At 40.2% G+C, this 12,481-nt stretch overlaps 1 protein-coding gene across 6 annotated transcripts in view; it reads left to right on the top strand.

The window, feature by feature from the left end:
- Positions 1–12,481, top strand: part of cspp1a (centrosome and spindle pole associated protein 1a) — a 213,804-nt gene that overhangs the window by 54,114 nt on the left and 147,209 nt on the right. For all 6 annotated transcript variants that reach the window (XM_080194128.1, XM_080194129.1, XM_080194127.1 and 3 more), the window contains 2 exons: positions 6,578–6,674; positions 8,332–8,389. In XM_080194128.1, the coding sequence (XP_080050254.1) occupies positions 6,578–6,674; positions 8,332–8,389 (155 nt within the window). The remainder of the gene's footprint in view (positions 1–6,577; positions 6,675–8,331; positions 8,390–12,481) is intronic.

The following is a 12,481-nucleotide window of genomic DNA, read 5'->3' as shown; positions in this document are numbered from 1 at the left end:
TGTTTGCCAGCTGATCTTGCATGGGGGTAGGCACAAGAAGGCCTCTTTTGGGATGATCAACTGAACGTTTCAATGGATTGTGTACTGGAAAATATTTGAAATGTTGCTCACTCTCAACCAGAAAGACCCTGATGCATAAAAGTGACCTTTATGGCCACCAGCAGGGCTATTTTTTCCCTGGTGTGAGGCTCCAAGTTGGGTAGCAACAAGTGGCACTGTCCGTTGACTACTTCCTCACTTTATAGAATCCCTGCTATGAAGAAGGAGGCCATTTGGCCCGTTGAATCTGCACTGACTCTCCAACAGAGCACCTTACTCTGCCCCAATCCCTGTCCTACCCCTGTTACCCTACTCATTTGATTTATTATTGTCACACGTATTGGGATACAGTGGAAAATATTGTTTCTTGCATGCTATTCAAACAAAGCATATTGATCGTAGAGAAGGAAAGGAGGGCAGAGTGTAATGTTACAGTCATACCTAGGGTGTAGAGAAAGATCAACATTAGTGTGAGGTAGATCCAGTCAAAACTCTGACAGCAGCAGGAAAGAAGCTGTTCTTGAATTGGTTGGTACTTGACCTCAGACTTTTGTATCTTTTCCCTGATGGAAGAAAGTAGAAGAGAGTATGTCCAGAGTGTGTGAGGTCCTTAATTATGCTGGTTGCTTCTTTGAGGCATCAAAGTGTAGACAGAATCAATGGATGGGAGGCTGGTTAGAGTGATGGACTGGGCTTCATTCAAGACCCTTTGTAGTTTCTTGCAGTCTTGGGCAGAGCAGGGGCCAGAAAAAATGCTTTTTATGGTTCTTAAATGTTGAAGTATAGAAAATAATGGCGTTTCTACTTTGAATATTACTGAAAGAAAGACATTTTGCTGAAGTTTTTCATGTTGAACAAATGTAAGAATGCCAAATTTCAAACAATCACAACAATTTATAACACAAGGGGGGAGGAGCTGAGTCCCAAGCCACAGAGTTTGGAGAAGAGTTTTGTAGGAATAATGATGTTGAAGGCTGAGCTGTAGTCAATAGGGTATCTTTGTGATCTAGGTGTTTCAGGGTTGAGTGCAGGGCTAGGGAGATGGCATCAGCTATGGACCTGTTGCGGCCTTATACGAACTGTAATGCATCCATACAATCCGGGAGGTTGGAATTGATTTGTGCCATAACAAACTTTTGAAACACTTCATGATGATGGATGTCAGAGCCACTGAACAGTAGTTATTAAGGCACACTGCTTGACTTTTCTTTGGTACCGGGTTGATGATCATCGTCTTAAAGCAGATAGGGACCTCAGATTGTTGTAGAGATTGAAGATGTCTGTGAAGGGTTTTGCTTCTCATCACTTTTCACCCCACCAGTATCAGCATTCGAAGGATCATCCTCTGTTATTTCCACTGATTTGGTGATGCCACTACCAAACCCATCCTTCCCTCGTCTCCCCTGTCAGCATTCTGTAGGGATGGTTCCCTGTGACATCCTGGTACACTCCTCCACCACCCCTAACTGTATCCCATTCCCATTTAATCATAGAAGGTGCACCACGTGCCTCTTTACTTCCTCACTGTCTAAGACTCAAACACATCTTTCAAATGAAGCAGCATTTCACTTGCACCTCCTTCAATTTAGTATTCTGTATTCAGTGTTCACAATGTGGTCTCCTCTATACTGGGGTAACTAAATGCAGATTCCGTATTCAGTGTTCACAATGTGGTCTCCTCTACACTGGGGTAACTAAATGCAGATTGGATATCTGCTTTGTGGAACACCTTTGCTTGGTGCACAAGCATGTCTCTGACTTTCCCATTGCTTTTCATTTTAACTCACCATCTTGCTCTCACGCCCACATTTCCATCCTTGGCTTGTTGCAATGTTCAAGTGAAGGGCAACGCAAACTGGAGGAACAGCACCTCATGTTTCGATTAGGCACTTTTCAGCCTTTTGGACTTTGAGTTCAACAGCTTCAGACTGTGAATTCTCTTACCCATTTTGATTTATTTTTCTGTTCCCAACCTTCCCTCTCCCGAGGGCTATTTGTAATTTTTGTTTTGAGTTCTGACCCATCTTCTGTTAACACATTCTGCCACTTTATCTTTGTCGTTATTAACACCATCTTTAGTCTTTAACGCTGCACTTGTCTTATGTCCATGACATTTCTGTCAATCTCTCCTGAGCTCACACCTAATCCCTTAACCTCCTATTTTGCTATATAATCCCTCACATTTCACACAAATGTTATAGCGCAGAAGGAAGCCATTGCGTCTGGACCAGCTCTCGAAATGATCATCATAACTTAGTGCCATTCCCCTGCTAGCCTTTTCCCCTTACCCTGCACATTTGTTTATATTCAAGTACTCATTTTGTGTCTGTCGAATGCCTTGATTGAGCCTGTTCCATCATACTTCAGGCAGTCCATTCCAGACCTGAACCCATGTATGAAAAAGTTTTTGCTCACATATTTGCTGCTTTTGCAAATCTCTTTAAATTTGTGCCTACTCGTTCTTGACCCTTTTACAAACAGGAACAGTTTCTCCCTATCCACTCTGTCCAGTCCCCTTGTGATTTCAAAATCTCGATCAAATCTCAGCCTCTCCCTCTTCAAACAGTCTCAACCTCTCCCATCTATCTTCGTAACTGAATATTCTCATCCTTGGAACCATTTTCGTAAATCTTATCTGCACTTTCTCCAGTGCGCTCACATCCTTTCTATAGTGTGGCACCCAGAACTATGCATATGTATAAGTTCAGCATAATCCCCTTGCTCCTGAATTCTCTGCCCCTAATAATAAAGCCCAGGATACTCTCCTTTCTACCTGTCCTGCCACCTTCAATGATCTATGCACATATGTACCCAGGTCCCTAGTCTCCTGCACCCCATTTGAGAATATTCTTCTTTATTTTGTATTGTCTCTCCTTCTTCCTCCCAAAATGCATCACCTTGCGTTTCTCTGCATTGAACTTCATCTGATACCTATCTGTCCACTCTATCAACTTGTTTATGTCCTTTTGAAGTTCTACATAGAGCCATAGAATTCCTACAGTGCTGAAGGAGGCCGATCGGCCCATTGAGTCTGTACCCACTCATCAAAAGAGCATTCCATCCTATCCCCCATAACCCTGCGCATTTACCAGGCTAATTCACTTAACCTACAATCTTTGGACATTAGCATGGCAATTTAGCATGGCCAGTCCACCTAATGAGCACATCTTTGGATTGTGGGAGGAAACAGAGCACCTGGAAGAAGCCCGTGCAGACATGGGGAGAACATGCAAACACCACACCAGCTCCTCAGTTTATAATTCTGAATTTTGTGTCACCTGCAAATTTTGAAATCGTCCTCAGCACACCAAGATGTAGGTCATTAATGTATATCAGGAAAAGCAAGGGTCTCGATGCCGACCACTTGGGAACAGCACAACAATACTTCCTCCTGCCAAAAAAAATGCGTTGAACATTACTCTGCTTCCTATTATTCAGTCAATTTGTATCCACATTGCTATGATCTCTTGTATTCAATTTCTACTCCTCTCCAGTTCAGAAGAAGTCATAAGAACTGAAAATGCCAACTGTTTCTTTCTCCACATTTGCTGCCAGAGTGCTGCGTCTTTCCTGCATTTTCTGTTTTTGTTTCAGATTTCCAGTATCTGCAGTATTTTGCTTTTATTTACAAGTTTCAAGGTTTTGAAAAAATATTCTGTTTTTCTATCCTTATGATGATGATGTCACACTTTTCCCACATTCTACTCCATCAACTTGCTTTTTGACCATCATTTAATCGACCTATATCCCTTTGCAACCTCTTTGTATCCTCTTCAGTTTGTTTTCCTACCTAACTCTTTATTGTTAGAGAACTTTGATATAATATTTCTGTTCATCCAAGCCATTAATATGGATTGTAAATTACCCCAGTACTGACCCTTGTGCCACTCTGTTAACCTACACTCTATCCAGGCTCATATATTACCCCCAACTCTGTTAGTCCTTATCTTGTCTTTGACCTTTGGTGTGGATTCTTATCAAATGGGTTTTAGAAATCCAAGTATACTATATCTACTAGTTGCTCTTTATCTGTACTATTTACACCCTTAAAAACCCTTAACAAATTTATCAAAACAGAATTTCCCTTTGTAAAACCTAGTTGAACAATGTTTGTGTAGCTACTTCTTTCCTTTTTATATAGTTGTAAAAGCTTTTACAATCTTTTCATCATATCACTGGTGTGGATGTGGTGGTTGCTATTTTGATTTGTAAAATTCATATTAAATTAATGTGGTATAGTCTCTTGAATAGATTATTTGTATAATGGTACGTTTAGCCACAATGAGAGCTTTGTAAAAGCGTTTAGAGTCATTGCCTTTGGCATTCAATGCAAAGGGTTTGTCAAGTTCATTGGGTGTGATTATCCGGCTGCACTCTCCCCCAAGGGCTGAAATTCCCGCCCAAGGTCAACGGACCTTTGCATGTCTGCCCCTGCCCGCTATGATTTCAGTGAAATTCCTGTGAAAACTCTGCTCAATGAGTCACTTTGCCAAAGCATCATCAGAAGGATCTTATCTGGATCAGATACAGTGCTTTCAGTTTCAGGATCATCTCTCCCCAAAAAACATCTTCCTCTCCATCTATTTAAGTGGAAATTCCATATTTTTTGAATGATTTAATGATGGTTTGTGCACAAATAGCATTCCACAATTGAAGACAAAACAATACCAAAACCAATCAAGTGAGGCAGCTTACACATTTCCACTCTTTATGAAGACTTTGTCTCTGTGTACCATCCAGCTATTACATTTGGCTGAAAAGTTATTCTTGAATTGCTTGTTGAGACACACATTCTGGAATTGAATTATGAATGTTAACCTCTCTGGTCTAATTGCAATGCAGGTTTTATTTTTTCGAGTACCTCTTGATTTAATGTCCCATACTAATAAGTTGCATTCTTTATGTAGGTCACTGGGATGTGTGTTCTATCCATTATTGATCTGCAACTTCACTCTTTCCTCATTCATCCAACCATTATCATGACATGTACAAAATGTCCTGCAGGAAACTTGCTTTTTGGCATAGTTTTAAGTTTGAAAATTACCACAGGCTTAAATTTAATTCCATTGGCCATTCAGACTAGGTCTACTGTGAATCTTGCCTATGTTCTGCTGTTTTGAACTAGGACTGTTGTGACACGTTGCTTGAAACCAGTTTTTTATTTCATCCATTTTGTTGGAAGACTTGCTTCTATTTTTTGTTTAATGCTCTATCCAGTGCTGTAACTATTCTTGGGGGCTTCTAAAACTATGTTACTGGTTGGATGATTGCACGGGTGATGGGCATTATTTGCTTAAGGACTGAGAGCATAGGGACAGATCTGTAATGCTGCACTTTGTGCCTAAATCCGTCAAAGAAAGGATGTGTCTTGTTTCATATTTGCCATCTGGTTTGGATCCGTTTAACAAATGATCTCCACCAGCGTTTTTGTAACTCTTGCTCCACCTACACTAATTCTATTTTCTGATTTTCAAGCCAAGATCTTTTCTCAATGCTCTTATGCTATTATTTCCTATCAGGGTCAATCCTTGCTCCTTCATTAAAAGCCCTGACTTTATTTTTCTTCTACCCCTCCATAGAAAGGCCATTGACTACAGAGCAGTTTGGGCAGAGGAGAATGGGCTGGCGAGGCCTAGTAGAGTTTGATATGGTTGTGTCAGATTTTCTTATAGAAGGCAAAAGCCCAGATTTATATGTGGTGCACTAATGTTTGCACCCCTTGGATTCAGTAAGTGAAGATGGAGTTGTGCTAAGCTCCATTCATGTAAACTGAAAGCAGTTAACATACCATTTCAAAACCAAATTCTGCATGCACAGCTCTTAGGAACTTTTAATTCCCTCTGCCAGCAGCAGCCAGGCAGAATTGGAGTTAAAATCCAATCAGTACACTTTACTCCTCTTTCACAGCCTTGGGGCCATTTTAAAGCTGATATCTATTTGGCTGGTTGAAGTGCCAGCCTGTCTCAACGGGGAGCGTCGTTTATACAGGTAAATCAGAGAGTGCGTAAGATCCCAAAACCATTTTCAACCTATTGCAGTGCAGACAGTGTGGTTGCAGCAGAATACAGATATGTGTACAAATGATTTTTGTGGGGTGGGGGAGCAGTGATCCCACACAGTAAGTTTGGGCCACTGCCACCTGGGCTCCCCTCCAATCACACAACCCTTGCTGCATCGCTGTAAATGAAGCTTGTCCTTAAAATAGACTCGGCTTCACACATCCGTTCCCAGACAGCAGGCCCACACAATTTACTGGTCAACCGCCAGGGAATTACAATTCCCAATTTACTGCTATTATGATTTCATCATGAATCCATGTGTTTGTAGTTGTGTATGTGACTAATGCTTATCATCTCAAATTAAACACTGCTGAACAAGTCACTGCTTATAAAATGGGAGATTCTTCTATTTGTTATTAGTTGTTTAATGATTTTAATTAACGGATTGCTTATTGGCATGTAATTATATGTTTCAAGAATTTTTTTTCAGTTGAATTTGGGATGAGTGGTGCAATTATAATATAGATCATAATCTTCAGGTAACAATGAACGAGAAAGTGCACAAAGAAGAAGAAGGGAGAGATACAGACAGGAATTGTTGGAACAAATATCAGAAGGACGGAAAAACAAGATGAGGTAATTTATAGTTGAATGAAATTACTTTATTAATGTTTAAGAATTACAGTCAAGGATTACAATACCAATGCCTAAAGGTTATTAGTACTGGAACTAAAATTGCAATGAAATGCTTCGAGTTCACTTATTATTTTCTGCATTTTTTTTCTCCCTTAATTAATTTGTCTCGGTTATCTTTAGTTTACAGACATGTTGATACATTATGACTACATAAGTAACAAGATGTTCAGTTCCAATTAAGAAATGCATTTTGTATGAATGTAAATGTATTAGGGACCTAACGGAATAACTGAAATTGAAGATATGTGGCTATGCTTCTGATGTTTGGATTTTTAGATTCTGTTTTTTTAAAAATGAGTGAGATCAGTTGAGTAAATGTGCTGAAACAAATGATTCTTAATTCCCTAATTAGCAAGAAGACTCCTATTGAAAATTATATTTGCAGGTTATTATTGCAGGTTGATTCTTAACTGCCCTATGAAATGGCCTCACCAACCACTTAGTTCAGGGGTAATTGGGAATGAGAAACAAATGCTGGCTTTGCCAGTGACATCCATTTTCCATGAAAGAATAAAAAAAGAATGTTGATATCAAAAGTAGTATCCTTTGAATCATAAAATATCATTGTCTAGAGGGCATATCCTTCAAGCTTTTCAAAATTTGGTTAGTTATATTTTTGTTTAAAAGCTGGTGTAGTTGATCATTAAGCTGGCAGCTGACATTACAGCGCAGTACAGGCCCTTCAGCCCTCAATATTAAGCTGACCAGTGGAAGCAATCTAATGACCCTCTAACCTAAACTATTCCAATGTTATCCATATGCCTATCCACTGACCATTTGAATGCCCTTAAAGTTGGCGAGTCCACAACTGCTGCAGGTAGGGCATTCCACGACCTTGCTACCCTCTGAGTAAAGAACCTACCTCTGACATCTGTCCTATAATTACCACCCCTTAATTTGGATCTTGATTTGTAAATTAAATCATGCAATTAAAAATTAAGACATACCTTTAAAGGAAACATGTTGAACTATTGGGACAATGGTATTATAATTATACCTTGTTGAAAATAAAGCTAAGTTGCCCTATTTTAAAAGGGTGTTTTTCAAATAAAATGCCCTTGCGCTCTATATGACATGTGATTAATGAGCTGTGCAGTGTGAAACTTGACCATACATTCCACCTTGAAAGCTTAGTATTTAGGGAGTCTCATGATCAAAGTCAGAATTACACTGGCTCTTCAGAACTGAACTGAATGGGAGAGATTCTACAACCTCGCTCGAGCGAGACTGGAAATTCCTACCCGAGGTCAATGGATATTTCCGTTGTCTGCCCCTTGCCCGCTTTGATTCTGTGGCAGGCGAGGTAGTAGAATTCCAGCAAATTTCTCTGGATGAGGTTGATCAAAACTTGGTTAGGGTTCTCGCTTCTGATTGCTATCTAGTGACCTCTGCTGGAAGTCTGTACAAATGTTGATGAGTCTAGTTAAATTTAATTGTGTTGGGTATCATGATAAAGTAATGGATCATTTTCAGTGTCTTGCTCAGGATTACTGCTGTTCATGGAAGTATATGCCAGTATCTTTCTGGAGAAAGGCTAATCTTGAAAATTGGAAGTGATAAATACTTTTTTTTATGATTCATTTCCTTTCTGCCATAGGGAAAAAGAGCTCGAGCTCAGAGTTGCTGCTTCAGGAGCTGTAGACCCAGAGAAGGAAGTAAGAACTTTACTGTTTATGTTTGCATTGTTAAATAAAACATTCAAAATTCTGTATCTTCAGCATGGATATCACTTCATTTGATAATACTTGGGGTCTAATTATACATAGTGAACAGTAAACACCTATTTGTCACCTGCAATGATGAGTTGTTTTATCCTGTTAGAGATGTCCCATTAATTTTACTAGCTTTCAGACAGGAGAGGAAATGAAAATTTATCCTGTCAGTTGCATGATAATTAATCAATTTCTGATTGCAAGCATGGCATACAGCAGATTCATATAGTATATAGATTTTGAAGTGAAATTGGACGTATACTTGAAAAATAAATGCAGAGCTGAGAAAAGCAATCAGACAATGGAGATGGAAATGCAACTAAGACGCTGCAGTGTTGCCACATTGTTGTGCATGGGCAATTAGTATGCCAAGTTTAGAAATTTACATAAGCAGCTTGAATAATGGCTTAATTTATAATAGGGACCAGAGTAGACCAGTAATTTCTTTAAATCTGTTCTACCTTTAAGAAAGATCATGGCTGATGTGTACCTCAACCTTGCCTTAACCCCATTTCCCTTGGTGCCCTTGCCTAACAAAATTATATCTTAGTCTTGAACTCCTATTATTCTACCATCCACAGCCTTTTGAAATAGAAAATTCAAGATTTCTACTATTTTATGAACAAGTGTTTCCTGACTTTTAGTCTTCAATGGCTTTGCTCTAATTCTAAGATTGTTTTTCTTCTTCACAATTTCCGTACCTGAGGCAATAATTTCTTACCAGCTCTTCTGAATTATTTTATTAACTCAATTGAATCACCCCACAAATTTCTATACTTAAAGGAATGCAAGAAAAACTTATGCTGCCTGCCTTCGTAATTTAATACTCTTAAGAACCATTTCAGTGCATCTATGTTGCATGTCCTCCAAGGTCAATATATATTTTTCATAGGATCTTGCAGCGCAGAAGGAAGCCATTTGGCCCATCGAGTTTGCACCAACGTCAATCCCATCCAGGCCCTATCCCCGTAACCCCATGGTAATTACCCTGCTAATCTCCCTGACATCAAGGGGCAATTTAACAGGACGAATCAACCTAACCCACACATCTTTGGACTGTGGGAGGAAACTGGAGCACCTGGAGAAAACCCATGCAGACATGGGAGAATGAACTGTAGTGGCCAAATCTGAATGCAGTATTCCAGGTGCAGCCTAACTGAAATTGTATAAAACTGAAGTATCGCTTCTTCCCTTTTCAATCCTGCCTCACAATTAGTCTTTTGATTGCCTTTTATACTTGTCTGTTAGCTTTAAATGATTTATCCACTTACCTCCCAAAGCTCTTCTTGTTTCTGCCATTTTTTTCTCACTATTTACAGGAACAGATGTAAACCATTTAGCCCCTTGAGCCTGTTCTGCCATTTGTGACTGATCTGTGACTCAACTTGTATTTGCCCCATAACCTTAATGCCTAAGTTAACAAGAATCTATCAAGCTCCAGATTTAAAATTGATTTATCTAGCATTCATTGCCATTTCTAGAGATGTTCCAAACCTCTCTCACCCATCATGTGAAGGAGTTTTCCTAATTTGACTGCTGAAAGAGCTGGCTTTTTTTTAGACTATCGTCCATAGTCCTAGACTCCTAGAAATAGCAAAAATCTATTTAACTGTTTCCTAATGTCTTGAAAACTTCAATCAAATCGCCCCTTAATATTTAAATTGATAGAATTATAATGTCAGAGTATGTAATCCCTCCTTGTAATTTAACAGTTGAGTCCAGGTATCATTTTGGTAAATCAACCTTACAATCTCTCCAAGGCCAAGATAGCATTCCTAAGGCATTCCATGTGTGGTCTAACCAAGACTTTGTATAACCATTGAGTAACTTCTATCTTGTTGTATTTTAGACCTCTAGATGTAAAGGATAGTGTTAATTAGTCTCTTGGATTATATTCTGCAGCTGTTCATGACATTTAAATGATTTATGCACTTGGACCCTGAAATCTTCTTGCCCCTCCAATGTTTCCAGCTTGCCATCATTTCGATAGTACTTTGTTCCATCTTTGTGACTGTGCAATTGTCTACATAAGAGCAGGAGCCATCAGTAAATATGATCATGGCTGATTGAACCTTTCAATGTCTTTTACACCCATTATCCCCGTAACCCTTTGCTATGCTTAGAAACATAGAAAAACTACAGCACAATACAGGCCTTTCGGCCCACAAAGTTGTGCTGAACATGTCCCTACCTTAGAGATTATTAGGCTTACCTATAACCCTCTATCTTACCCAAAGGACACCACCCCCCCACCCCCATATCCCTCTATCTTACTAAGTTCCATGCACTTATCTAAAAGTCTCTTAAGACCCTATCGAATCCGCCTCCACCATCGTTGCTGGCAGCCCATTCCACGCACCCCCCGCTCTGAGTGAAAAACTTACCCCTGACATCTCCTCTGTACCTACTCCCCAGCACTTTAAATCTGTGTCCTCTTGTGGCAATCATTTCAGCCGTGGGAAAAAGCCTCTGACTATCCACTCGATCAATACCTCCCAACATCTTACACACCTCTATCAGGTCACCCCTCATTCTTTGTCTCTCCAAGGAGAAAAGGCCGAGCTCCTTCAACCTATCCTCATAAGGCATGCTCCCCAATCCACTCAACATCCTTGTAAATCTCCTCTGCACCCTTTCTATGGCTTACACATCGTTCCTGTAATGAGGCAACCAGAACTGAGCACAGTACTCCAAGTGGGGTCTGACCAGGGTCCTATATAGCTGCAACATTATCTCTCGACTCCTAAACTCAATTCCTCGATTGATGAAGGCCAGTAGGCCATACGCCCTCTTAACCACAGCTTCAACCTGCACAGCTGCTATGAACTCAGACCCCAAGATCCTTCTGATCTTCCACACTGCCAAGACTCTTACCATTAATATTATATTTTGCCATCGTATTTGACCTGCCAAAATGAACCACTTCACACTTATCTGGGTTGAAGTCCATCTGTCACTTCTCCGCCCAATCTTGCATCCTATCAATGTCTCGCCGCAACTTCTGACATCCCTCCACACTATCCACAACGTCTCCAAGCTTTGTGTCATGAGCAAACTTACCAACCCATCCCTCCACTTCCTCATCCAGATCATTTATAAAAATCAAAGAGTAAGGGTCCCAGAACAGATCCCTGGGGCACTCCACTGGTGACCGACCTCCATGCAGAATATGACCCGTGTATAACCACATTTTGCCTTCAATGGGCAAGCCAGTTCTGGATCCACAAAGCAATGTCCCCTTGGGTTCTTAATCAACCTCTGCTTTAAACATACACATTGCGCTTTCACAGTCCTCTGGGGTAGAAAATTCTAAATATTCACAACCCCTCTGTAAAGAAATTTTTCATTTCTATTCTAAGTAGCATTTCCTTTACTTTGAAATTGTGCCCCCCCGAGATTCTAGACTACACTACCAAGGGAAATATCTTGCCTGCACCTACTCCATCTATTCCTTTAAGTAGTTTGTAGGTTTCGATGAAAATACTTCTCATTCTTTGAAACAATACAGGCCCACTTTGCCCAATCTTCCTTCATAAGACAGTCCTGCCATCCCTGGAACAAGTCTGGTAAACCTTGGCTGCACTCCTATGATATCTTTTCAGAGGTAAGGGGACCACAATTGCACACAGTACTCCAGGTGCAGTTTAACCTAGCTTCTATACAACTAAAGCAAGGCATCACTACTCCTGTACTCAAATCCTCTTGCGATAAAGGTCATTAGCCTTCCTAATAGCTTGCTGCCCCTGCACGCTACCTTTAGTGACTTATGGATAAGGATCCCCAGGAATCTTTTACATTGAAACCCTTTGCCATATACACAATCTGTTGATATATTTTGATAATTTTATGCTTCCATCTACAGTTTACAATGCTGCCTATCTTTGTGGCATCAGTAAATGGATATGTGGTTTTCTGTCTGATGAGTCATAGAATCATAGAACCCTACAGTGCAGAAAGACGCCCTTCGGCCCATCGAGTCTGCACCGAACACAATTCCATCCAGGCCCTACCTCCATATCCCTACGTATTATACCC

Source organism: Carcharhinus amblyrhynchos, chromosome 8 (genome assembly GCF_965287045.1).
Source record: "Carcharhinus amblyrhynchos chromosome 8, sCarAmb.v2.hapA, whole genome shotgun sequence".
Classification (NCBI taxonomy): Eukaryota; Metazoa; Chordata; class Chondrichthyes; order Carcharhiniformes; family Carcharhinidae; genus Carcharhinus; species Carcharhinus amblyrhynchos.
Note: the sequence above shows the minus strand (reverse complement) of the source record. Positions and strands in the feature narration are given on the sequence as shown.